At 41.6% G+C, this 27,294-nt stretch overlaps 1 protein-coding gene across 9 annotated transcripts in view; it reads left to right on the top strand.

Annotated features, from left to right (window-relative positions):
• Positions 1-25,894, top strand: part of ST3GAL6 (ST3 beta-galactoside alpha-2,3-sialyltransferase 6) — a 78,323-nt gene extending 52,429 nt beyond the window's left edge. For 6 of the 9 annotated variants that reach the window (XM_036849830.1, XM_036849833.1, XM_036849832.1 and 3 more), the window contains 5 exons: positions 13,631-13,726; positions 16,720-16,906; positions 17,013-17,150; positions 21,803-21,955; positions 22,980-23,796. In XM_036849830.1, the coding sequence (XP_036705725.1) occupies positions 13,631-13,726; positions 16,720-16,906; positions 17,013-17,150; positions 21,803-21,955; positions 22,980-23,066 (661 nt within the window). In that variant the 3' untranslated portion in view covers positions 23,067-23,796. Of the gene's footprint in view, positions 1-13,630; positions 13,727-16,719; positions 16,907-17,012; positions 17,151-21,802; positions 21,956-22,979; positions 24,501-25,487 lie in introns of those variants that run through there. The other 3 variants (XR_005019653.1, XM_036849837.1, XM_036849838.1) reach the window with 3 other exon arrangements.
• The last annotated feature ends 1,400 nt before the right edge of the window (positions 25,895-27,294 follow it).

The raw sequence follows: 27,294 nt of genomic DNA, 5'->3' as shown, positions 1-27,294 counted from the left end.
TGTTTCACTTGAATATTGGATTTCAGAAGCAGCTCTCTTCCTTTTGTTCAGAATTACATTTGAGGGAAGTGAACAGCTTGCTTAGATACACATTTTCTTTTTTATTTATTTATTTATTTATTTATTTATTTATTTATTTATTTATTTATTTATTTATTTATTTATTTATTTATTTATTTATTTATTTATTTATTTATTTATTTTTGGCTGTGTTGGGTCTTCGTTTCTGTGCGAGGGCTTTCTCTAGTTGCGGCGAGCGGGGGCCACTCTTCATCGTGGTGCGCGGGCCTCTCACTATCGCGGCCTCTCTTGTTGCGGAGCACAGGCTCCAGACGCGCAGGCTCAGTAGCTGTGGCTCACGGGCCTAGTAGCTCCGCGGCATGTGGGATCTTCCCAGACCAGGGCTCGAACCCGTGTCCCCTGCATTGGCAGGCAGATTCTCAACCACTGCGCCACCAGGGAAGCCCTGTCAGGATTCTTGATGGGACGTGACTGGAACTTTTGTTCTTGCCTGTTTTTTTTTCTTTGACAAGTTTTTTTTTTTTTTTAATTTTTATTTATTTATTTATTTTTGGCTGTGTTGGGTCTTCATTGCTGCGCACGGGCTTTCTCTAGTTGTGGCGAGCGGGGGCTACTCTTCGTTGCGGTGCGCAGGCTTCTCATTGAGGTGGCTTCTCTTGTTGCAGAGCACGGGCTCTAGGCGCGCGCGGGCTTCAGTCATTGCCTGGTTTTTATCTTAGAGCTAGCTGTGCTTTATTTAGCTGCTTTCAGAGCCTCTTCCTGCACAGGTGTCCGTCATCTGTATGTGCCTCACCCAGGCTACCTCCTCTCTTCTTGCTGACTTGGTCTGGCCGCTCCCCACGCTTTCCTCCTGCCCCCCACTCCCACCATCAACCCACATCGCGTCCTCAGCATCACTAGCATTGGGAGGGAGGTGGGTGTGGGTGGTGAGGGAGGACGGAAAATCATGCTGATTGCACAAAGGTTCTTGAGTCTGAAGTTGTTAAGAGATGGAAGTACCGTCAATGTACAAGCAGAAACTGTGCAGGTGTACAGTGAATGGAGACGATCCCTGTAGGATCCTCCCAGAGTGAGGGCAGTGATGCACTAGACACTCAGCATTGCTGAATTGCTTGTGCGATGTGTGCAGACTTGGTCCCTAGAGACCTCGGAAAGAGTGTTTTGAAAGTGGATAAGAATATACTTGTGACACTGTTATCTTCATTTAGATAATAACTTTTAGGAGGCGTTCACGTGTAATAATAAATTTTACCTACATTTTTTTTTTTTTTTTTTTTTTTAAATAAATTTATTTATTTATTTATTTTTGGTTGTGTTGGGTTTTCGTTTCTGTGCGAGGGCTTTCTCTAGTTGCGGCGAGCGGGGGCCACTCTTCATCGCGGTGCGCGGGCCTCTCACCATCGCGGCCTCTCCTGTTGCGGAGCACAGGCTCCAGACACGCAGGCTCAGTAGTTGTGGCTCACGGGCCCAGTTGCTCCGCGGCATGTGGGATCTTCCCAGACCAGGGCTTGAACCCGTGTCCCCTGCATTGGCAGGCGGATTCTCAACCACTGCACCACCAGGGAAGCCCTTTACCTACATTTTAAGTAAGTCATTCTACATTTGTCTGAAACCCACAGTACAATCCAAAGATCATAACAGGCCAGCCCATGCCTGAGCAATAAATATATTTTAAGTAAACCCCAGAAAGGCAGAATACACTAACCTGCCTATCACTGCCTCGGAGTCAACTCAGTCTATCCCCCCAAATAACCTTATACATTTCCCATCTCTCCTCTCTGCCTGGGGAAATGCTGTAGAAGAAAGAGGCGTGAGAACAGTCTGTCCTTCTCTGGCAGAGGATCTGGACCGCCCTTAGGTGGGGAGTCCTCCCTGAGCCCTCGCTGTGGAGCCGGGAGCTGTGACCCTCGTGTACCAGGAGGAAGCCTTGCTGGCTGAGGCTTGCTCACTCTCTGCAGGGGTCTGTAGATCAGAGAGGAGGGGCTCAGGTGGAGAGAGGTGAGAACCTCATTTTCAAGTCCCTTCCCCCTTTGGCTGTTCTGTTCACCTTCTATCCTCTTTGTCCCTCCCAGAAAGGTTCAGACATTTTTTTGTTGTTTCAAATCTGAATCCTTTACTTATCTCATTTAGCATGCGTGATGCCCTTGGTTGGGATAGATTTTACTGTGAATGGGAAAACTCCAAATATCAGTTGCATTTGCAAGATACAACTTTTCCTCTTTCTCACAATTGTCATGTAAATGAAGCCTGCAGGTAAGCAATCTCAGGACAGTTTAGCAGCTGTTGATCGTCAGAGACCAAGGCTTCTCTATTGTGACTCTGTTATTCCTCCTTATGGTCCAATCTGATGGCTGGACTTCACCAGTCATGTGTACATTCTGGCCAGCGGGGAGGATGAAGGGGGAAGGGCATGCCCCCAGCCATTAAGACTTGCCTCCTTCTTTAAGGACATTTCCCAGAAATTACATATAACACTTTATTACAGCCAGTGATGTGCTGGAGCCTGTTGGTACCAACTTGTGAGAGCTGCCGCTCTTCCCCAGTCCGTGTTCAGTGCCATCAAGGTAGAAGCTTGAAATTAGCCATGGTGGGAGTATATTTATACCATGGAAATTGGCAAACGCTGCAAACTAGGGCTTCCCCATCACCCCCGTCTCTCCCAAAGAGGACTGATTGTTAAAAATTTGCTAGCAACCACCAATTATATCCCATTGGCTAGGGGTATAATCACAAGGCCTTTCTGGAAGATAGACTGGAAAATGTAGCCTCTATTCCATGTGGCTGTGTACCCACCTTAGAGAGAGAGAGAGAAAGTCCTATTTTAAGAGACAAATGAAACATAATTATTGAGGGGCAAGTAGCAGTCTTTATCAGTGTTGTCCACCGTTTTCTGTTTCTGTGCCTGGAAATATTCAAGATTCTGAAGTCAGTTACGTAACACTATACCAGCCTAGCTCCGTGCTTGAAGCAGCCAACTGTGGTTTCTCTCTTGGAAATGAAAGCTGTTGCAACATATTGGTGTTGCAGATCATTTCGAAGCGGGGTTTCTTATGAGGTCTTATTTATGCCACCTTTGTAGGTAATGCGAGTAAAGTAACTCAGTGAGGCAGAGAGAGCCTTTTTCTAAAGTCACTACCATGAAGAACTTGGGCCAGAAATAAAGAGGGAAGGGAACAGGAGTGTGCATGTTTGGCCATAACTCTGTGTGGAAGAGCCCAGGAGAAGAAGCCCATGCTGCTTCTTTGCTCTACCTCCCCTCTTCCCTAACCTCTCCATCCCGCCCCCCCCCCCCCCACCAAATCTGTTCTTTTTCAAAGTTTTTGGTCACTTAGTAATAATCGTAATAATTTGCCTCCCTTCTTGTAATCACATCTGTTAGAAAAAGTATTTTCATTATAGAAAGTTGCCTTTCGCCCTAATTTTGTGATAAGAGTTCTCAATTTTCCTTGTGAAAAGATTAGAACACATGATAGGCCATTTACATACCCCATTGTATTTTATTATTTTATTTATCTTTTTGGTATGTATTTTTTTTTGTATAAATTTATTTATTTATTTTTGGCTGTGTTGGGTCTTCATTTCTGTGCGAGGGCTTTCTCTAGTTGCGGCAAGTGGGGGCCCCTCTTCATCACGGTGCACGGGCCTCTCACTATCGCGGCCTGTCTTGTTGCGGAGCACAGGCTCCAGACGCGCAGGCTCAGTAGTTGTGGCTCACGGGCCTAGTTTCTCCGCGGCATGTGGGATCTTCCCAGACCAGGGCTCGAACCCGTGTCCCCTGCATTGGCAGGCAGATTCTCAACCACTGCGCCACCAGGGAAGCCCGGTATGTATTTTTAATAGAGGGTTAATCTTGGACTTTTTCCTTTATATTCTTTCTGAGTTTCTCTCCTGAGCAGTGGTCCAGCAGGTTGGGATGGGGTGAATACTGAGGCTGCTAAACTGTTCCCTAAAAAATCCCAGTTACCTCACCTCACCTGTTCCTGCTCAGTTGTGTGGACGGAGGGCCAGACCCAAAAGCACAGTAAAGTCACAGAGAGGGTCAGAGGCAGGAAGGATGGAGATCGTTAGTCCAGTCCCCTCATTTTAAACATGAGAGGACTGAGGTCCATAGAGGTTAAGAGGTCTCCAGACTTCCACTCTTCTCCAGTTCCTCCCTTTGCATTTAACCAGCAGCACAAAAACAGAAGACTCCACAATTAAATGTCTTAGACTGAGTGTCATCTGAAGAGGTAAGGGGGAGAGAATTCTGGAACTGTGAATTCTTTTGGGTATATTCTTTAGGATTTCCAGGGCTATAAATCGCCCCCCCCCCATTATGTAATGTGGCTTCTGCCTTTATCCTTAACCTCAAACCATTTTTAATTCTTTGACAGGGCTAAACTAAAACATCTCCAGGGTACATGTGTAAATTCACCAAAACAGATGTACGTTAAATAGGGTTTTTCGTTTGTTTGTTTTTTGTGGGGTTTTTGCCTCTTAAAGATAAATGATCTGGATAGAATCTTCTCTGAGTAGATACTACTGAAAAAGTTTTCTTTTCTCAACTCTCTTCCTGAAGATCACGCACAGTAAATATGCCAGTTGGCTTTCTCTGTCATTTGCCGCTGAGCCAGAGGATCCTAAGTATGGGGGGAAAAAAAAGTCTCAAAGAAATGTTGACAAATCATTTTTTTTCTCGTTCAGGTGAAATTCACGCAACATAAAGTGAACCATTTGAAAGAGAACAATTCAGTGGCACTTAGTGCATTCACAGTATTGTGCAACCACCTTCTCTAGCTAGTTCCAAAAAGACAAACCATTTAAAAACAATGATTAATCTTTTCGTGTTTGTTTTCTTTTCCATGTTCCTCCTTTTATGGGAATACTCAAACTAGCCGTCTGACCAGAACTTCGGCAGCAGAGGAGCGATGCTAAGGCTAGAAAAGGATAGCTTAGAAAAGTTTGTTTTTATTCTTTTGTCGGGGAGAGGGGAGGGCAGGTGGTGGGCATGGGCCGTCTGAAATAGAGGGGCGGTACTGGTGAAAAGTTGCTAGAGTCAGCGGGTCAGGCGTAACTGCTCTGGGACCTTGGGCAGGTTTCGGAGTTTCTGAACCTTGGTTTCACAAAAGAGGAGGTGGATCTGTATATGCACATTATACCGATGTCAGCTTTACTAGTTAATAAAGTTAAGTTAATAACTTAAATCAGTGTAACCACTGGAAGAAACTGGGTGAAGGTTACACAGGACTTCTCAGTACTATTTTTGCAACTTCCTGTGAATCTAGAATTATTTCAAAATAGAAAGCTTAGATTGAAAACATATAACCACGTGAAACTTGTGCATGAATGTTCATAGCAGCATCGTTCATAATAGCCCCAGAGTGGAAACAACCAAATGTCCAGCAACTGCTCAATGGATAAATTAAATGCATAGCCATGCAATGGAATGTAATTCAGCCATACAAAGCAACACGGTACTGATTCCTGCTGGAGCATGAGTGAATCTTGAAAACATTTTGCTCAGTGAAAGCAGTCAGTCACAGAAGATCACATATTGGATGACTCCATTTATATGAAATGGCCAGGATAGACAAATCTATAGAGATAGAAAGTGGGTTAGCTGTGCCACAGACAGGGGTTGGGATGGGGGTGGAAATGGAGAGTGACCGCTACTGGCTGTGGGGTGTCGTTGTCGGGTGATGAAAACGTTCTGGATTGGATAATGGTGATTGTGGCGCAGCTTTGCAAATATGCTAAAGCCTGCTGAATTTTATTATTTAGATGGGTGAATTTTAGGGCATGTGAATTATAGTTCAATTTAAACAAAAGCTTTTAAAAAGGAGGGGGGATGGTTGAGGTGCCCTCTAGATTCCTTTCTAGCCACTTTGTTCAGAGGGCACCATGATGCCACACCTAGGACAAACGGTTTGGAGTGACACACCTCTAGTTCTCTTGCCATCGTTTCCCTACGCTGTCGCTGTTGATTTCTCAGGACTCGGTTCCTTGTTAATCTCCAAAGCACAGCTCACACAGTGTGGCCGTGCTTTTTTATAAACTTCACTAGTGATTGAGGATATTTTCAGGGAATTGCATCACAGAGAAAGAATACTTAAAATGTGCCCATGTTATGAGGTCCTGACCCTTCCTGGCTGTGTGTGGAGCTCTGTAGCACCAGCTTGCACCCTGGTCCTGGGGATTGCTGCTTTCTCCTCAGTGGGAGCACACCCTCCCACAGCCAGAGCAGCGAAATCCTGGGTCACAAAATCTCTGCTCTCGCTTAACATACAGGAACCAGCTCTCCACCCCTGGCCATCACCATCGCGTTCCGCAGGCCCGCCAGATTCTGTGAAGAGTGCTTGAGTCCTGCATAGGTGGTTATAGAGTAACTAAACATAAATATCTTACTTAATGGAAGCACCTGTGTTAAGTCAGTTGCTTGCTAAATGGATGGGGATTTGCGAAGGCTGCCTAGTTGCTCACCCAGGCAGAATCCATTATGTCAGCAGCGGCAGAGCCAGGTTACACTGGCAACCAGCCAGGGTGGGAGCATGGTCTTTGACAACTTAAGACGTCAGCAGTGTATTTATTAAAAAGAGCCCAAGCTCTATAAGGGATATCAGTGTCTGCATCACTGCTCTGGCCATCCTCCCGCTTTGCAGTTTCTCTACAAGGCAGCGTTTTCAGCCAGGAGGAGGACTTGAGGGTGATGGGAGGTTGTGATTCTACATCAACAAAGTAGTCATTTGTGGCAGAGAGGAACACATACGTGTTCTGTAGCAACTGCGGTGGTCAGATGTTGGATAGTGAGAGATACAGAACCCATGCCATGGTACACATGCCGGAGGAACTGACAGATGGCTCTGTGCGACATAGGTTAACAACATTTGAGACCTCAGTGATTCCCTTACTTCGTAAAAGGGCATGCTGAGATCCAAGAGGTTAGGTCATGAGGCCAGGGTCCCAGAGGTGCTGAGTAGGGGAGCTACAGCTAGCAGTGAGGTCTCTACCCCGGTCCAGTGCACAGGGTTTTAGGATCTCCGGGCTGCAAGTAGCACAATTCCTAACTAAGCGTGATTTGAACTAAGTGGATGTTTATCATCTCCCATATCACATAGATGTGTGGATTCAGATGTATAGAATCAGGTTTGTGGAGCTAGCTCGCACGGCAGGCCACGTATGGCTGCACAGACTGGATTGCACAAACCGAGGGAGTGCCGACGTACTGGGTACCACCTGCACGTCTGTATGGATCGGCTCCGGTTATGGGATTGAATTAGTGGCTCAGTAATGTCAGGGCAGCTTCTTGGTGGCTGTCTCTGGCTTTCCCTCTTAGGTGCAAGATGACTGCAGCTGCCCTAACCTTGTTATCACATGTCAGTATCTAAGCAGAAAGGACGGGTAGATAAAATCAGTGTTCTGCTCAAACCATTCTCTTCCTGGGGGTAAAATCTTTTCCAGGGCATTTAACAGACTTCCCTAATATCTTATCGCCCAGGGATGGTTCACGTGACCACATCTAAACCAACCATTGGCACAGGAATACACTCACCACTGTTAGGCTTGTGAAAGCAGGGCTCTGCCAGCAAAGGTACAAGGGGTAATGGGTGTTGGGAATATGACCAGTGGGATCTGCCAATGGGTGTTGGGAATATGACCAGTGGGATCTGCCAGAGATTGCTACATTGAAGATGGAGTGATACATTTTAATGTATACTATGCTGCCAAAAGGAGTCATACAGCATTTAGAAAAGAAGACAGATCACAGATCACTGGAAGTGGGCAGTTGAAGTTTACTTTCTCTATACTGATGATGATGTTTCACTCTGCATAGGCCAGCAGCTCTTCTGGATCTGCCTGACTTGATGAGAAACACGGCTTTCACCTAGGGGAAGTGTGACCTCTTACCATTACTATTTCAGCAGCTTTCCAGATTTTCCATTAACAGGTTCAGGCACTCTGGAATGATCTTGTTTTCTGGGTGAGCAATTTGAGGCACATGGATTTCCCTACCTGCTTCCAGAGTGGAGGAAGGAAGAACAGCTACCTGTTTCTCCAGCTACAAAGTCACACTTAAAGTCACAACCAAATCAGTTTCTAAAATGCACAACCTGTGAATCAGGAAGTTTTAGATTGGAGGATGCAGAAATATAAATATATTTATAAGTAAAATATAAATATAAATATAAATAAATATAAAATTTTAGATTAGAGGTTGCAGAAATATAATATTCTTGCCCATTAGGGATTCACAATTCACTGCAGCTGTTTGTGAATGAAAGTTGTGTTAATTAAATATCTTGAAGTTATACAGTCACCCAAAGGACACTGGAAGTTATTGATTCACACTAGGGAAACAGGGGAAGCCAGGAGCCCAGGCCAGGTGGATGAAGCCAAGGAGACGATGAATCACTCCTTTGGTAATATGGGGGTACCTGCTGCGGAGGGAGGGAAGCAGTGAATTACAAGGTATGTGGTTCAGACCGTGGATCTGTTCCATTTCACATTTTCCAGCATCATGGGGGCACTGTGAATACCAGCGGCAGAGAAGATGTTATTGCCTAAGAGTCGTCTTAGGCCCACCCCTAGAGGAGTTTCTAGTGTCATGTATGATATTCAGAAACATGTGTGGATCTTTGCAATATCCCTTGCCAAGAGGAAGAGTAAAATTTCATTGACGAGATTTCCTTTTAAAGGCATCAGCAAACTTTTCCTGTGGTGAAGGGCCCTCCCCTTTCCACCTGCCCCCTACAAAGCTGACAGAGAAAAAAACAGACGGTGAAATTTTAAAAATGCGGTGACCATGGAACTGTAAAGCGTCTTTGGAACTGGAGTTCTCTTGAGTGAGGCAGTGTCCATATGATTTCTCTCCATTCTTCCCAAGCGGGAGGGGGCCGGAGAGGCTGAGTAGAAGGAATGACCCTCCCTCTGGAACCAGTCCTTGGGGCTCCTGTGAAACAGATCTGCTTGCACCCTTAACTCCCCCTTTTCTTCTGGCTGGAAGGCTTGTTAGGGTTTGTGAGAGGAGGCTCAGGACCTGGAGTTTGAGAGGGGACCAGGGATGTGACCTGAGTATGACAGATGGTAGCTTCTTGTATTGCGGTGCTCTTTTGGCCACACGTGATCTGGGGCTTGATTACCAACTGTAATCCCGCCTGATACAGGTAACACTGAGGGAAACTTCTGGCTGAGTGTTTATGGAACCGGCTGTGTCTGGGACTGAGCTGAGTTCCCTCTTTCTGGGGTCAACTTCAGAGATTAGGCCTGTGGGGCAGGAGTCCTTTGTGGAGGTTCCAAGATAAGAACTCTGGGGACACACGGTGGTGGCCTGTGCTCCTGGCCCCGCCCCGGCATGTTCGGTGGTACTGGAGGCAAGCCAGCTTTAGGCTGGGGACCCCAGTCCGGGATGGTTGCTGGGAGGGGAGTGGCCTCCAGCCTTCTTTGAAGGGAGAGGGTTAGTCTACATGCCATAAATTACAGATATTCCTCCTTCACCTCCACACAGGTGACCTCACAGGAGCAGAGCTGTTATTTCCATCCTGTCCGTTCCTAGCTACTCCCTCCCTGGTGCCCAGCCTCACCTAGCGTTCTGGTAGGGAGATGGAGCAGGGAGGTTCAGCCTCTGATTTTGCATCAAACTGGCTGTGATGTCATGGAAAGAGGAACCGCGCAAGCTGTGTGCGTGGGAATTGCTCCCTGCTGTACAGCCCTCATGGGCTAGGTCTGCTCAGGAGGATGGCCGCAGACCCAGAGAGAAAAGGGTTTTGAAGTTGACCAGCATCCCCATCTTCTCCATGCCACCTGGCTGCAGAGCACCGTGGACAGAGTAGCTTCCTGGAATTGGGATTTACGTCAAACTTGTATATAAGAGCACCTAGAAATGTTACTTTCATAGTTAAAGACAAGCAGACTTAGGAAAGAAACTTCTCTAGAACACATTGTGACATGTCCGTCATAGGAGGTCTGTGGGTACAGACTCAAGGAGGGCCTGTTGGACGATTGCCCCCCAGCCCCCATCAGTACCATCTGTGAAACCCTGGATCTTCTTGTTTTTGTAACAAAGTAGACACTGATTATGCATGACTCTTTAATATTTGGGAGCTGAAAGTCTCAAAACATAAAAAAAAGTGTTTTTACAAAGTTTAAGGTATAAAAACATCAAGCAAATAGATGAACTAAACAAATTCTAAATAAAAAAGGGAAGTTTACATGTGTAGGAATGTGTATCCTGTCTCTCCTTAACCTGACAGGACCAACTCCTGGCTCCTTTCGTAGTTCCTGTATTGCTGTGTTCTCTACGTTTAAATATTCTACAGCATTTGTGCAATTTTGCTACTGATTAATTTCCTAAGAGCCTTACGGTCTGAAGTTCATCTGGTCTGCTGATTTCATGGTTCTTAGAGAAACGGTTTTTTCCTCATACTTCTGTCATGAGGGCCCTGCAAGGACAGTCTCAACAGCCTTCTCCTCTGTAGTTTTGTCTCCAAGAGGAGAAGGACATGATCTGTTTTGTCATTTCTCCAGGCCTGGCTGAGTGGTGGTGAGAGCTTGGAGTTGGATGGACCAGGCCATTTTTTTTTTAATTAATTTTTATTGGAGTATAGTTGATTTACAATGTTGTGTTAGTTTCAGGTGTACAGCAAAGTGAATCAGTTATACATAGACATATATCCACTCTTTTTTAGATTCTTTTCCCATGTAGGTCATTACAGAGTATTGAGTAGAGTTCCCTGTGCTGTACAGTAGGTTCTTATTAGTTATCTATTTTATATGTAGTAGTGTGTATATGTCAATCCCAATCTCCCAATTTATCCCTTCCCTGCCCCGCTCCCCCTTGGTAACCATAAGTTTGTTTTCTACAGCTGTGACTCTTTTTCTGTGTTATAAATAGGTTCATTTGTACCACTTTTTTAGATTCCACATATAAGTGATATCATATGATATTTTTGTCTTTCCCTGTCTGACTTACTTCACTCAGTATGACAATCTCTAGGTCCATCATGTTGCTGCAAATAGCATCATTTCATTCTTTTCTATGGCTGAGTAATATTCCATTTTGTGTGTGTGTGTGTGTGTGTGTGTATACCATGTTGTCTTTATCCATTCCTCCATTGATGGTTGCTTCCATGTCCTGGCGATTGTAAATAGTGCTGCAGTTAACACTGGGGTACGTGCATCTTTTTGAATTTTGATTTTCTTCGGATATATGCCCAGGAGTGGGATTGCTGGATCATATGGTAGCTCTGTTTTTAGTTTTTTAAGGAACGTCCATACTGTTCTCCATAGTCGCTGCACCAATTTATATTCCCACCAACAGTGTAGGAGGCTTTCCTTTCCTCCACACCCTCTCCAACATTTATTGTTTGTAGATGTTTTGATGATGGCCATTCTGACCGGTGTGAGGTGATACCTCATTGTAGTTTTGATTGGCATTTCTCTAATAATTAGCAACGTTGAGCATCTTTTCACGGGCCTCTTGGCCATCTGCATGTCTTCTTTGGAGAAATGTCTGTTTAGATCTTCTGCTCATTTGATTGGGTTGTTTGTTTTTTCGATATTGAGATGCATGAGCTGTTTATTTTGGAGATTAATCCCTTGTCGGTCGCTTCATTTGCAAATATTTTCTCCCATTCTGTGGGTTGTCTTTTTGTTTTGTTTACGGTTTCCTTTGCTGTGCAAAAGCTCTTAAGTTTAATTAGGTCCCATTTGTTTATTTTTGTTTTTATTTTCATTACTCTAGGAGGTGGATCAAAACAAGATCTTCCTGTGATTTGTGTCAGAGAATGTTCTGCCTATGTTTTCCTCTAAGAGTTTTACAGTATCTGGTCTTACACTTAGGTCTTTAATCCATTTTGAGCTTATTTTTGTGTATGGTGGTAGAGAATGTTCTGATTTCATTGTTTCACATGTAGCTGTCCAGTTTTCCCAGCACCACTTATTTAAGTGGCTGTCTTTTCTCCATTGTATATTGTTGCCTCCTTTGTCATAGATTAGGTGACCATAGGTGCGTGGGTTTATCTCTGGACTTTCTATCCTGTTCCACTGACCTATATTTCTTTTTTTGTGCCAGTACCATACTGTTTTGATTACTGTAACTTCGTAGTATAGTTTGAAGTCACGGAGCCTGATACCTCCAGCTCCGTTTTTCTTTCTCAAGATTGCTCTGGCTATTCGGGGTCTTTTGTGTTTTCATACAAATTGTAAAATTTTTTGTTCTAATTCTGTGGAAAATGCTATTGATAATTTGATAAGGATTGTGTTGAATCTGTAGATTGCTTTGGGTAGTATAGTCATTTTCACATTATTGATTCTTCCAGTCCAAGAACATGGTTTATCTCTCCATCTGTTTGTGTCATCTTTGATTTCTTTCATCAGTGTCTTATAGTTTTCTGAGTACAGGTTTTTTGCCTCCTTAGGTAGGTTTATTCCTAGGTATTATATTCTTTTCTTTTGCAATGGTAAATGGGATTGTTTCCTTAATTTCTCTTTTGGATCTTTCATTGTTACTGTATAGGAATGCAAGAGATTTCTGTGTGGTAATTTTATATGCTGCAACTTTACCAAATTTATTGATGAGTCTAGTAGTTTTCTGGTAGCGTCTTTAGGATTTTCTACGTATAGTATCACATCACCTGCAAACAGTGACAGTTTTACTTCTTTCCAATTTGGATTCCTTTTATCTCTTTTTCTTCTCTGATTGCTGTGGCCAGGACTTCCAAAACTATGTTGAATAAAAGTGGTGAGAGTGGACATCCTTGTCTTGATCCTGGTCTTAGAGGAAATGATTTCAGTTTTTCACCATTAAGAATGATGTTTGCTGTGGGTTTGTCATGTATGGTTTGTATTATGTTGAGGGCCAGGCCACGTTGGCTGAGAGCTGAACAGTAGATAATCCACTGGCCTAGGCTGATTCCGGCCAGCAACAGGAAGTCCCACTTCATGTCCTACTTTAAAGCTCTTTGCCAGGAACACACAGTAAACTTTTCATTTGTGTTGGCTAAGCTCCAAGAACCAGTACCTGTTTGGGGAATTGAAGTGAGCACGGGCAGGTACAAGGAAGCTGCACTTTGCCAACCAGATTCTATAATGTCTGTCTCCAAACTTATAAGACGCAGCAATAACCCAGAGCTGGAATCTCAGGGGAATGGGTAATGCTGATGGAAAATACATACACATCTAATATGAAACACACTTGTATCAATATTAACATGCAGAATCCTATATTGAGGGGTATTTTTGTAGTCCAAAGGTCTGGACTCAATCCTAGTTTTACCTCTTTGGAGTATGACTTTGAAATGTCACCTAACAGGTTTTTGAATCTTTCTTCATTTGTAAAATGGAAATATCAGGCTTACTTATCTCAGTGGGTGGTTATGAGAATCAAATGAGGGGATGTATGTGAACTGATATGCCTTAATAGTTGCTAATGATGATATACTTCCTATGGAATGTTATTTCTTGAATTTTATATCTTTCTAATACATCCCTAGACCTGTAAGTTACAACTGGTTCTTTTTCTACTTGTGCAACAAGTGAAATCTTGTATTGGGTTCCTCAAAGTATGAATGGGTTCTTGGAATCACCCAGTTTTGTAAAAGATGGCTCAATCTCTCTCTTGTCATTTGCCCAACAGTGTGCCATGTAAAAAATGTGTGGTGGTTGGTAATGGAGGAGTTTTGAAGAATAAGACGTTAGGAGAAAAAATTGACTCCTATGATGTAATAATAAGGTAAATATATCTTCTATTTGCTAACCTGGAATTGTTTCAAAAGAATCTAGTTTCCTGCTTTAGTACCGCTGCGTTTTAAAAGGAAGTAGAGTTGCTGTAGTATGTTTAAGTACATTACACATTACTCGAGTTGTTGGCTGGAGTAGGCCTAGATTTCAGGTCATTTATTTAGCACATATTTATGAAATCCCCTTACTATGCCAGGCACAGTTCTAGCTCTAGTTCTAGCACAGTTCTAGGGGGATATAGCAGGGAAAAAGAATAATGTTCTTGCTCCCCGAGGAGCTTACATTCTAACGAGGGGAAGAAAACAGTAATTAAATACAGAAATGTAGTAATAAATGCCGTGCAAACAACTAAAACATGTGTGATAGAGAATGACTGAGTGGCTATTTTTGAATTGATGACTGTTTTGAAGGGGCGACATCTAAACTGGACCTAAGACCACACAGTACCGGCCATATGAAGACTAGGGAATACAGACAGAGAGGATGTTTACTGCAGGTCTTCAGGAGGGTATGATGCTAGGTTTAAGAGCAGCAGCAAGAAAACCAGTGAGGTTGGAGGGCAGCAGGCTGGGGGGGTGGTGCAATTGGCAGCTGAAGAGGTAGGTAAGGAGCAGGCTATGTAGGACTTTGTAAACTGCGACTAGAGCTTGCGTTTTATTTTAAGTATAACAGAAAACTTTTGAAAATTGTTAAGCAAGAGAGCAACTCTATCTGGTTATGTCCTTAAAATACCCTGGTGATGGCATGGACAATGAAACAGGAAGGACAAGCTGTGGAAATGAAGAGGCCAGTTAGGTTGCTGCATTTGGGTAGAGAATGGTGGCTTGCAACAGGATTGTCATGGCGTGGAAGGAGATAAGGGGCTAGAATGAGGCATGTTTCAGAGGTAGAGTTAGCAGGATGTTCTGATGCATTAGATGTGAGCAGAGATGGGAATAAAGGAATGCAGGATACCTCCTCCTAGGTTTTCAGTGTAAGAGATTGGCTGGATAGTGGTTGAGTTGGGGAGGACCAGGGTAGGAACAGGTTTAGAGGAGAATCAAGGCTACTGTTTGAACATACCAGGTTTGATATGCTTATTAGATTTGCAGTGGATAAGTCAAGTAGGCAGTTAGATAAACAGGTTAACATCTTCATTGCGAGCAGCCTGTAAGTTGTACTTAAACCATGGACTGCGTGAGATTTCCCAGGGAGAGACAGAGAAGAGGGCCCAGGACTGAGCTTTGAAGTAGTCAAAACTTAAAGGTTGAGCAAAGAAAAAGGAGTTAAAGAGTTGGAGAGGATCTACCAGTGAGGTAGGAAGAAAGACAGGAAAAGGTGATCACAAAAGCCAAGAGATCACAGTGTTTTAAGACAGAGGGAGGTTTCAAGCATGACAAAGGCTGGTGCGAGGTCATGTAAGATAAGGACAGAGTTCACCATTGGACTGGCAAGCTGAAGCTCACTGTTACTCTTGACAGAAGAAGACTTGGAGGTACAGTGTGGGGGAGAAGCCCAAGTGGAGTGGTTTGAGGAGAGAATGATAGGTGAGAAAGTGGAGAAACCAGTAGAAGCAACTCTTTAGAGAAATTTCACTGTGGAGTTGAGAAATGAGATAGTCGCTGGAGATGATTATGGACTCAAAGGAGATTTTCTATTTTGTTTCCTTTTATAAAGATAGATTCTAAAGCATATTAGTAAACTGATGGAAATGAATAAGGAGGTTGGTGTGGTAACGAGAGAGGGGATGGGGTTCAGAACACCAGTGTCGTTATCTCTGCAGTGGAAGGGAAAGCTGGGTTTGCGGTTACAGCTACCAAGAGTCCTATAGATGTAATGGTGGGGAAATGCGGACATTTCAAGTTCTATTTTCTCATTGAAAGGGTGAAGTCAGGTCATTATCCGGGATAAAGTTTGTGTGTGTTGGGAATGGCTATGAATAGTCTTCTGAAGAGTGGGAAAGCTTCGCGCTGGGCAATGCATTAGGATGACCTGGCAGTGCTAGGGCGTTTTGCTGGGTTACAAGCTGAGGGTTTCTGCATAGAGTGGTCACCTTATTTTCTGTTGATTATTCATTTTGAGGAAGCTGTGAAAATTTATCCACAAAACAATGTTGAAGCACTCACAAATTTCTTTGTAATTGTCTAAAATCTGGCCACCTAGAACCACACCAGGCCCTTGTGGGAAAATGCCATTAAAGACATTATGAAAGTCATTTCAGGTGTTACTAAGGCTGCCTTATATCACACAGTCAGTGGCAAAGGGTCAAACAGTATTTATCTCCTAGGAGACAGTGTTTTGGGAACAATGCATTCCTTTTCATAGCACACCTTCATGGTGTGTGCATAAATAGTATATGTCTAACCTTGGCTTTGAGTATCCACAAACCCAACACTGGATCCTTTGTGGTTCTTTGGTTCATGCCAGAGATAGTCATTCATTTGGTTGTGCTTGGGTATAAATATAGCAATTTTATGTTGTTACTTTATTTCAGAGCACAACAATTTTGGTGGGTTTTCAGATCACCTTAACTGTGACTCTTGCCTGTTAGTCACTGAGACACACGTCCACCTGCTACATGATTGTGTAACCCTGGGCAAGTAACTTTATCTATATGTACATTGGGGCCCTCATCTACAAACACAAGGGGTTTTGTCTGGATGTCCTCCCAGGTCTCTTTTAGCTTTGAGTATTCTGTGGTTTTATGTTCCCATTTGTTTCATTTTGTCTTCAGTTTTTCTGGAGGTAAGAATGAATTATCAGTGTCCCCACAGTTAATTTTCAAACACAAATGAATGTTTCTGCCTTTGATCAAGCAGCTGTTTCACGAAAGGGAGTTATTTCCTTGGCTGTTACCTGTGAAAGATTGACGGATTGCCGTGTGGCTTTAGAGCCCTGGCTACACGGCTGACCATGTTTGTCCAGCTCTGAAAGCTCTGAGAACTGTGATGGACATGACCCGTACTGCGCTTGGTCTACATATCTTGTGTGTTTTACTACCCACAGAATGAATAATGGTCCTGTTTTAGGACATGAAGAGGAAGTTGGGAGAAGGACTACCTTCCGACTTTTTTATCCAGAATCTGTTTTTTCAGATCCCAATCACAATGATCCTAATACTACGGTGATTCTCACTGCTTTTAAGCCGCTTGATTTAAAGTGGCTGTGGGAATTGTTGACAGGTGGCAAAATAGTAAGTTGGCAAAATTGATCTGGCTTCCAATTACCTTCATTTTTTTTTCATTAAAAAAAAAGAGACAACAACAAGTTGTATTTTCTATTTTCTTACTTTATTTCAGAATACTAATGGTTTTTGGAAGAAACCAGCATTAAATCTGATCTATAAACCTTATCAAATCAGAATATTAGATCCTTTCATTATCAGAACAGCAGCTTATGAACTGCTTCATTTCCCGAAAGTGTTTCCCAAAAATCAGGTATGTATTTTCCTTTGTACAGTTTCAAACTAAAGACCTCACTGGGGTGGGATAGAGGGTCCTTGGGGCTCTTGGAAACTGGATGAGAACCACGACTCGTGAGGTGGCTTCACTCATGTCTGGGTTAGTGAAATCACGTATCTTTGGATTTTAGCTTTATGTTTTTCAGGTTGCAAGGAAAAGAACCTTAAGTGGGGTGGGGGTGGGGTTCTGCCATTAATTAATTAATTAATTAATTATTTTTGGCTGCTGGGTCTTTGTTGCTGCCCACGGGCTTTCTCTGGTTGCGGCGAGTGGTGGTTACCCCTCCTTGAGGTGCGTGGGCTTCTCATCGCGGTGGCTCCTCTTTGTTGCGGAGCACGGGCTCTAGGTGCGCGGGCTTCAGTAGTTGTGGCATGTGGACTCAGTAGTTGTGGCGCACAGGCTTAGTTGATCTGCGGCATGTGGGATCTTCCTGAACCAGGGCTCGAACCCGTGTCCCCTGCATTGGCAGGCGGATTCTTAACCATTGCGCCGCCAGGGAAGTCCTGGCAGGCAGATTCTTAACCACTGCACCACCAGAGAAGTCCCTTTTCTGCCCTTTTGGAGCCTTTCTGGGGTCTCCCTCTGCACGTCCAAGTGGCTCATCTCTCATGACCTCCGCTTCAGTGCTCTGTAGGGAGGAGAGTCTTGATGGGGGTGCTAATGGGCAGGCTGTGTGCAGAGTAGCAGGACTGGATTCTTTAATTCTTTTTAATTATTTTTTTTTAATTAAAAAAAATTTTTGGCTGCCTTAGGTCTTCACTGCTGCACGTGGGCTTTCTCTAGCTGCAGTGAGCGGGGGCTACTCTTTGTTGCGGTGCGCGGGCTTCTCATTGTGGTGGCTTCTCTTGTTGCGGAGCACGGGCTCTAGGCATGTGGGCTTCAGTTGTTGCGGCACGCGGACTCTAGGGTCCATGGGCTCAGTAGCTGTGGCACGTGAGCTCTAGAGCGCAGGCTCAGTAGTTGTGGCACACGGGCTTAGTTGCTCTGCAGCATGTGGGATCCTCTCGGACCAGGGCTTGAACCCATGTACCCTGCATTAGCAGGTGGATTCTTAACCACTGCGCCACCAGGGAAGTCCCTAATTCTTTTTAATTATAAGGAATCTCATTGACTCTGACTCTTGCAGCCCTGTTTGTCTACATTCCCTAGGGAAAAAATACTCTTTAGACCCATACAGTGGCAGGCTGTGTTTTTCACTTGAAGTTTGAGTAACTGTGTAATGTGATATCTCAGCTGAAATGAGGCTTTCCCTTTTGTAATTGGGTAAAATCCAAAGAAATAAACGCATATTTTGTATCTTTTCTTCAGCATGATAAAGAAATTCTAAAATATTACATGCTTAAAATCAAACAGCTTTTACAAAGGAGTATTTTTTAAAAAAGGAAATCATCCTTTTCTCTTCTCTCCGTAACTCAGATTATCTCCCAAGCTTTATTGCCTTTTATATCCTTCTAGACTCTTGTCTATGCATTTACAAACACAAGTACTTTTTTTTTTTAAGTTAATTTTTATTGGAGTATAGTTGCTTTACAATGTGTTAGTTTCTGCTGTACAGCAAAGTGAATCAGTTATACCTATACATATATTCCCTCTTTTTTTTTTATTTTTTTATTTTTTTATTTTTTTTTAAATTTTTTTAAATTTTTTTATTTTTTTATTTTTTCCATATATTCCCTCTTTTTTTGATTCCCTTCCCATTTAGGTCACCACAGAGCACTGAGTAGAGTCCCCTGTGCTATACAGTAGGTTCTCATTAGTTATCTATTTTATACATAATAATTATATATGTCAATCCTAATGTCCCACTTCATCCCATCCCCCCTTCCCCCCTTGGTATCCATGTTTGTTCTCTACATCTGTGTCTCTATTTCTGCTTTGGGAGTAAGTTCATCTATACCATTTTTCTAGATTCCACATATAAGCTATATTATACGATATTTTTCTCTTTCTGACTTAACTTCCCTCTGTATGACAGTCTCTAGGTCCAGCCATGTCTCTGCAAATAGCACTAGTTCGTTCCTTTTTATGGCCGAGTAATATTCCACTGTATATATGTACCACATCGTCTTTATCCATTCCTCTGTTGATGGGCATTTAGGTTGCTTCCATGTCCTGGCTATTGTAAATAGTGCTGCAGTGAACATTGGGGTGCATGTATTTTTTTGAATTATGGTTTTCTCCAGGTGTATGCCCAGGAGTGGGATTGGCAGTTCATATGGTAGTTCTATTTTTAGTTTTTTAAGGAACCTCCACACTGTTCTCCATAGTGGCTGTATCAATTTACATTCCCACCTACAGTGCAAGAGGTTTCCCTTTTCTCCACATCCTCTCCAGCATTTATTGTTTGCATAGACTCTTGTCTATTCATTTAGAAACACAAGCACTTTTTGTTTGTTCAGTATAATTGTGATTATACTATAGATACTGTTCTATTTCCCCTCTCCATTTAATTAACCCTTCCCCTATTTATAGACCCTTAGTTTTATGTCCAGCTTTTTTCCTCTATAGGTAATGTAGAAATGCATGTACTTATAGAGATTTTCTGCACACTTGTGTGATTTCTGTAGGAAGGACATCTGGAAGTGGAATTCCCAAGTCAAAAAGCATAAATAGTTTAAATTTAAACCCTATTTCGTAGTAATTTTGAGGGGAAAGGACAGCTTCTGAATGTATATTTTGTGACTTTTCAGCTCTTACTTTACTATGTGAAGTAAGATCAGATTTGTTCCTTGATTTTTGTCTTAGGTGGTGCACAGGAAGACCCTGGTCTTACTTAGAGATGATCCTAGAACTAGTTGTAAGTAGACTGAAGTTCTAGTAGGACACAGTGTCCCAGAAGCCAAGGGAGGGACACAGCTGTATTTAGAGAGTTCAGCTATGTCAGATGTGGTCCTGGAAACATGGAGGTCATATTGATGTGGACAAGGATAAGAGAAAGAAAGCCTGACTGAACTGCGTTAAAGAGAGAGAACATGGGACACGAGTGAGCGGAGGCAAATCTTTAATGGAGTTTTGCTAGAAAAGAAAGCAGAGAAATGGTTGGAAGATATAGGCTCAAGGTTTTTTTTATTTTAAAGAAAGATAGATGATATGTTTGTGTGCTGAAGGGGATGATTCAATAGAGGGAAATATTGATGATGAAGAGAGAAAGGGGATACTTGTGAAAGCGAAATTGTTGAGAAAAGCAATGTGATAAAATAGAGTGCACGAGTGGAGAGGCTGGCCGTAGGTAGGAACAGGGACATATCATCCACATAGGAGTGAGCACTGAAAACAGGGGTAAAGACGAAGGTAGATTTGGAATTGGGAAGATGATGTAGCTCTTGTCTGATCGATTCTGTTTTCTAAGAAAAATAAGGATTAAACTGACAAAGTAGGAAGGAGGGTAGAGCTGTTGGATAGAAAGGTATGAAATTGTCATCTTGGAGAGTAGGAATGGAAACTTACTAGGGGAGTGAAATGTAAAATAGATAGCTAGTGGGAAGCAGCCGCATAGCACAGGGAGATCAGCTCGGTGCTTTGTGACCACCTACAGTGGTGGGATAGGGAGGGAGGGAGGGAGACGCAAGAGGGAGGAAATATGGGGATATATGTATGCATATAGCTGATTCACTCTGTTATACAGCAGAAACTAACACAACATTGTAAAGCAATTATACTCCAATAAAGATGTTAAAAAAAAAAAGGCTGTTAGGCTTTCAAACAAATTTGCTTCCTAGAGTTTATCTGATTTTATTGTGCTGCTTTGATTTTTTTCTTTTTCTCAAAATCATAATTAATCATATGTAATTTCCATGGGATCTGTAAGAAACATTTAATCAAAAGAAAATCTCCTTGAATTTTTGTATTAGTAAATTTAAGATATATCTTGTTTTTGCCTCTGAAGGCCATCCAACGAGAATGAAAACTTTGAATGCCAAGACCCTTCTGCCAAACATCTACTATAGTGTTTTTCAGGATATATGTACATGTGAAGGGGATGCTTGGTTTCTTTCTTTTTAGTTAAAATTTAGTTAAAATTATAATCGATTTAAAAACAAAATTGAGATTGTGACTTTAATCTGTATATACATCTAGAATCTTTATTTTTCTAGTCAGATCATTACCATGGCCATTTGTGATTGAAGTTACTTGATTAAAGCCGTCTTTCCCTAGAGCTAAATTATCAGCATTATAAAATAGAACCATTTTAAAGCTAAATTATTTGAAGCCTTTTAGCATGATCTTATCCGCTAGTGAATTAAGCTGTCCTTACGTTTCACACATGGGTTTAACATTCTCAGGCTTTGCTTTTTCCACAAGTTGCTTGACTCAGTGTGTTTTTTAAAAACAAGGCAGCAGAATCCTTTTCCTCAAAGGCTTCATTTGATAGCTGTCTTCTGGACTAGTACTGCAGGTAAGTTTTACCTGAGAGACTTTCTAAGATTTCAAGCAATGCTTTATATTCAGAGTTAGGGTATTAACTGTTTGGGGCTTGAGCCTTAGGGCATGACAAGGATTTAACTGAAGTATTTCTGTCCTGATTAAATGTTCAGAAGATGCTATTTTATAAGATTAGGTCACCCAAATGTTTTGGAAACAGGTACCTTGTTTGGATTTTTTCCCTAAATTTTCATTTCCTCCCCCAGAAACCCAAACACCCAACAACAGGAATTATTGCCATTACATTGGCATTTCACATATGTCATGAAGTTCACCTTGCTGGTTTTAAGTACAACTTTTCTGACCTCAAGAGTCCTTTGCACTACTTTGGGAATGCCACCATGTCTTTGATGAATAAGGTAATATATATATATACACCCTTTGGTATAATCTTTGATCTTTAGAGTTGGAAAGCTTATATTCTCCCTTTTCACCCTGTCATTTTACTGAGGGAACAGGTTTCGAGGGGTTGATGGCTTGATAAGGGTTTACAGAGATAGCACGTGCTGAAATCAGGACTCAGGTGCAGAGTTCTTACTACAGCAGCAGTTCCCAATCTGTTGGCCTCAGACCCTTGGGAGAAACTCATCAAACCTATATAGGGACCAAGCCTTACCCTAGATACTGTATCATATTTGCACTATTTGAATATATAGAAACCTGCTGTTTGAGATATTTCAAATTCACCTAAAAGCATGGCCATAATCATACGAATTATTTTCAGGTAGTTTTTCAGTTAAGTCGATGAGAAGGTCCGTAACATTTTAACCTCATGAAAGAATCTTCATGGTCAGAAAAGTTGTAAACCTTTATACTAGATCATTCTTCACTTGAATGGGGATTAATGGTGGTGGATTTGATCCTTAAGATTTTTTTACTTCAATTGATTAAATGGGAAGGAATTTCCTATTTTCCTAATTATAACTTAGATGAGTGGCACAGTGATAGGATTAAAATGTTACCTGTACATTTTAAATATTGAACTGTGAATGATTTGCTGTTAAGTATATGGATATATCCCATGACATGAAACCAGTCCCCTTAAATCTTCATCCCTAAATACTATATAAGCTGAAAAAGTGGTATTATTCAGGTTAGAGCTTAACACTTTGAGATTCTGGTTTCTAGATTTATACCATAATTCAGTAGAGCAGAAGATGATGTGAGGGAGCCTCTTACTTATGTGATGGTTTAAGTGGAAAGAGTGGGCAAGCTCTGGCATAAGAATGAGCAATGAAAAAGAAATGAGAAAGATAAGTTAAAAGTCCATGCCACTTGTTACTTGAGTTTTTAATTAAGCTTTTTAGATACAGCATATTCTGTTGCTGCTGTTGTTAACATCTTGAGATTGGGATAGATGGTGATTTTATTTTTCTTCTTTAGAATGCGTATCACAATGTGACTGCAGAGCAGCTCTTTTTGAAGGACATTATAGAAAAAAACTTTGTAATCGACTTGACTCAAGATTGACCCTACAGACTCAGAAGATGATGCTAACAGTATTAGTTTTATTTTTACACTGCAATTTTTTAGTTTATTTTTAAATATGTTGGATGTACTTGTCAAGAAATTATGTATATTAAGTCTGTTGCTGCCTGGTGCTTCATAACCACCAGCTTAATTTCTGTGAATATATTTAATTTATGGAAACCAAGACATGCTAAGATATCAGGGAGAGTGAATTTTTCATTGCATTGTTTTAAAAATAAGCTAGTTTTCTGATGTGTTTTTAAAGTATCTTTTTATAGTTACTTCATCTTAGACTTTTGAAGGGATGTGACTTGCTAATAAGTAAGGGGATTTAGTTTACCACAGCAGATTTTGAATGTAACGTGACATTTTGAGAGGCTTATCTGGCTCCTGTAAATTGGTGGGGAGCTGGCATGTGGCGGTGCCTTGAATGCGGCATACTGGAACCACTTCAGGCCTCTGTATCTCTCTCTCTGGATGATTGTTTGGTTCCTTTTTGTTCTACCTGAGCAACCTGACTGGAATCTTAAACCAGACCCTAAGCGTGGATGATTGATTAGGGAAATCTAAGATCATACTGGCTTAATTAAGCATTTTTTTCCTACAGTTGTTAAACCATGATTATGATGAGTAGTTTGGTAGAATGAAGATGTTTTTTAAGTCGACAGAAATAGGATAAATATGAAACTCTGGATAAGTAAATAACCAAAGAAAGAATGCAATTCCTAAAGTCTGGTGACTGCATTATTTTAAAGAAATAAAGTTTATACAAAGAAGCTGAACTAGGCAAGCTCAAGAAGGAGAACATTCTTTAAACGTTTTTTGCCTGGCTTAATTTATTCATTAAAATTTCGAAGTTTATTGGAAGTAAATTAGGAAAGACAAGACATGAATGAGTAAACCTTTAAGAAGAGTCTAGCTTTTTCTGGATTTAAATGGCATTTTCATGAAAAACCAATTGTCCACATGATTCAATCGCATCTTCAAATGGAAAGAAGCTTACCTGGGGTGCACCAGAGAAGAGTGTTGTGGGATGCAAACAAACAAGCCAGTTGGACAAAAGTGGTGAGCTAGTCGTCTCCCTTTTCATTTTAATGTCTGTCTGACTGTAACCAAAGGCTATGGGGAGGGAGGGGGACAAAGGGTGAAGAGAACAGTGGAGGTTATAAGGCTGGAATCAAAAGCTGTCAGAAGAGGTAGGAGTGGAAGGAACTGGCATCTTTTGAACAATAATTATCACTGGGAGACAGTGGTAATTATCACTGACAGACAACTAGCCTGCATCTCTAAAGAGAGTGTATAAATAAATATTAGATCAGAAACAGAAATAAGTGACTGACTGACTGACATACTTGCAAGTGGTGTAAAAGGGGACAAAACTATTAGCTGATTTAACCCAGACCTAGACAATAAATATGGACTCTGTTCTGTTAACCCCAGCATATGTTTGCACCGTACCAGTCTCGTTTGATTTTGCTCATAACTAACTTCTTTCTTTGAGGTGGAAAAGGCACAGCTGTTCAGTGTGATCTTTCCCTCGTACCACACAGCCATAGGCTGCAGCTGGGCTGCTGAGTTTGGTGTAAAGTAATTCCGGCTTCAGAAAGGATGGCACTGGCTACAGAAAAAGTCAATGTCAAAAACCAATGGTAGGGACTTCTTCCCTGGTGGTGCAGTGCTTAAGAATCCGCCTGCCAATGCAGGCAACACGGGTTCGAGCCGTGGTCCGGGAAGGATCCCACATGACGTGGAGCAACTAGGCCCATGTGCCACAACTACTGAGCCTGCGCTCTAGAGCCCGTGAGCCACAACTACTGAGCCCGTGTGCCACAACTACTGAAGCCCACGCACCTAGAGTCCGTGCTCCACAACGAGAAGCCACCGCAAATGAGAAGTCCGCGCACCGCAACAAAGAGTAGCCCCTGCTCGCCACAACTGGAGAAAGCCCCTGCGCAGCAACGAAGACCTAACGCAGCCAAAAATAAATAAATGAACTTATAAAAAAAAAAACCCAAAAAACAAAAAACCAAACCCCCAAAACCCCCCAATGGTGGCATTTTCAAATGTTACTGTAAGTAAGTACTATAATATTGGCCATAAAAATCTGATCTTAAAATTGAGGGATCTGGCATTTTGCATGGTATGAGAAAGGTTACAAACCTCAAGGTTGTTTTATTTAAGCAAAAAACAAAACAAAAAACCCTGAACAAGACACATATATACAATTTATTAAAAACATGAACACATTAAAATCTCACTATTATTTATACAATCTAAATTCTAGCAACATATACAAATACTGAGTGACTACAGTACATGCCGAGGTAAGAAAAGTACATTCTGGGAGAATATCACTGACACTCAAGCCATTTTTATTTCCAATACGTATTTCAATACATGTTTTGTTTCTACCTTTCCCAGTGCCAAAAAAGAAGAGGAGATGAGAAGAAACTAGTCACAAGTTGGATTAAATGAGAATTGGTGCCACAGTTGACCTAAAAGTATCCAACTCTTCCTTAGATTTTGCAGTTTAGGGACTTCAAGTTCAGAACTGAAAGGCAGAGCCAGTAGGTAATTTTTTTTTTTTTTTTTTAATAAGCAGAGCTTCATTGATTTCTCTTAAGAGGGGCTGAAAAGCTTTTATTGTCCCACCTAATCTATTCATTCTTTCGAATTGTATTATCTGACATGGTGTTTCTGTAACCCTCTTGCTCTCCAGGTAACAATGTGGAGCCCAGGGAAAGAAGTTCAAGCTTTATCACATTCCATAGAATTACAGCCACATTCATATTTAAACGAGCTCATTTTCTGTTCCCTCCAGGGCGGGGGGGGGGGGGGGGGGGGGGGGAAGAATTGGGGGGCAAGTGTATACATAACATCCTAATTTCAGTTACTGTATAAATCCTCTGCTCGAACCATTTCAACAGCGAATAAACCCATTGTTCAATACAAAGTGCAAACAGTGACACGTGAACTTAAATAACTGGGCTAGACCCTGCATACGCAATAGGATCTATTTAGATTTACAGCGTTCAATAAAATATAAATCAGCATTCACAATATCTTCCCTTTAACTGCCGGTTCCCAAGATCAAGTAACAGCGAAGCCAGTGTAATTTTATGAAACCTTAAGGGCCACATTTCCTGCACCACTGTCTGATTCTACTTTTATAACTGCATTAACAGGAAAGAATTTAATCCAATAAGCCACAGTGAGTTAAGTCTTTTACATGTTTCAAGCAAAGAATAAAAATTCCAAGGGAATTTTGTAAAAAATGGTTACTTTCACATTTTCAGTTGTTACTTGATTGTCTCCAAAGCTGTATATATAGCAGACATAGTAACATTAGAAAAAAAAAAACAACCCAAAACAAAACTCTAATATGAAAACATACGAATTAAAAGAAAAAGTACAAACCAGTACAACCCTTTGTATCAGGCTCAGCTCTTCATTTGGAAAGTAAAATATATAATAGTAGTAAAAACTAGGTATTTTATAAAAATTATTGGTAGTTCAAACAGCACAGTGGCAATATATGAATCAAGTCTTAAAACATGCATTATTTAAGAAAACATTTGCTTCTCAAAAAAAAAAAGTTCTATGGGAAAACAATCAGGTACACACAAACAAAAATAGCAAGCATCTTTGGAAAAATGAAAGTTACTGAAATCATTTCTCTTAAAGCTTCAAACAGGCATATGATTTGAGAAAAAGTATATTTTTGTATACTAAGGACGAATAAAAAAATAAAGCAATTGGTTTACTCTCTTCCCACCTGAAAGGGGATGACTGCATTAATACATGTGCTTTACACATTCATAGGTTTTAATAAAAGTTCAACATCTGTGCTTTTTGTTTCAGATATTTTGAAACAAAATGTGTATTGGTTTTTCAGTGAATAAAATTATGCCTCAAAAGTCTGTTGGAAAAAGGAAAAGCCACTGAAAATAAGACCAACAAAATCATACAACTAGAAGGCAGGGAGGCAGTAGAAATAGGCAGTTGGCAGGGAGGCTGTAGAAATAGGCAGTTCTGTTTTGAAGCAACGTTTTACAATACTGATGATAGACTCATGGAAGCAAGCGAAATGAACACTGTACATCATTAGTCAAATTTAGCATATTCTGCCATCATCTGGTGGCACAGGCTAAAAGAAATGACTAGAACCTGATGGGGAAGTATATTTCAATATTAAGTCTGCAAACTAAGGTTTATATTGATTGATAGA

Source organism: Balaenoptera musculus, chromosome 4 (genome assembly GCF_009873245.2).
Source record: "Balaenoptera musculus isolate JJ_BM4_2016_0621 chromosome 4, mBalMus1.pri.v3, whole genome shotgun sequence".
In the NCBI taxonomy this organism is placed as follows: Eukaryota; Metazoa; Chordata; class Mammalia; order Artiodactyla; family Balaenopteridae; genus Balaenoptera; species Balaenoptera musculus.
This window is presented reverse-complemented; position numbering and strand designations above follow the sequence as displayed.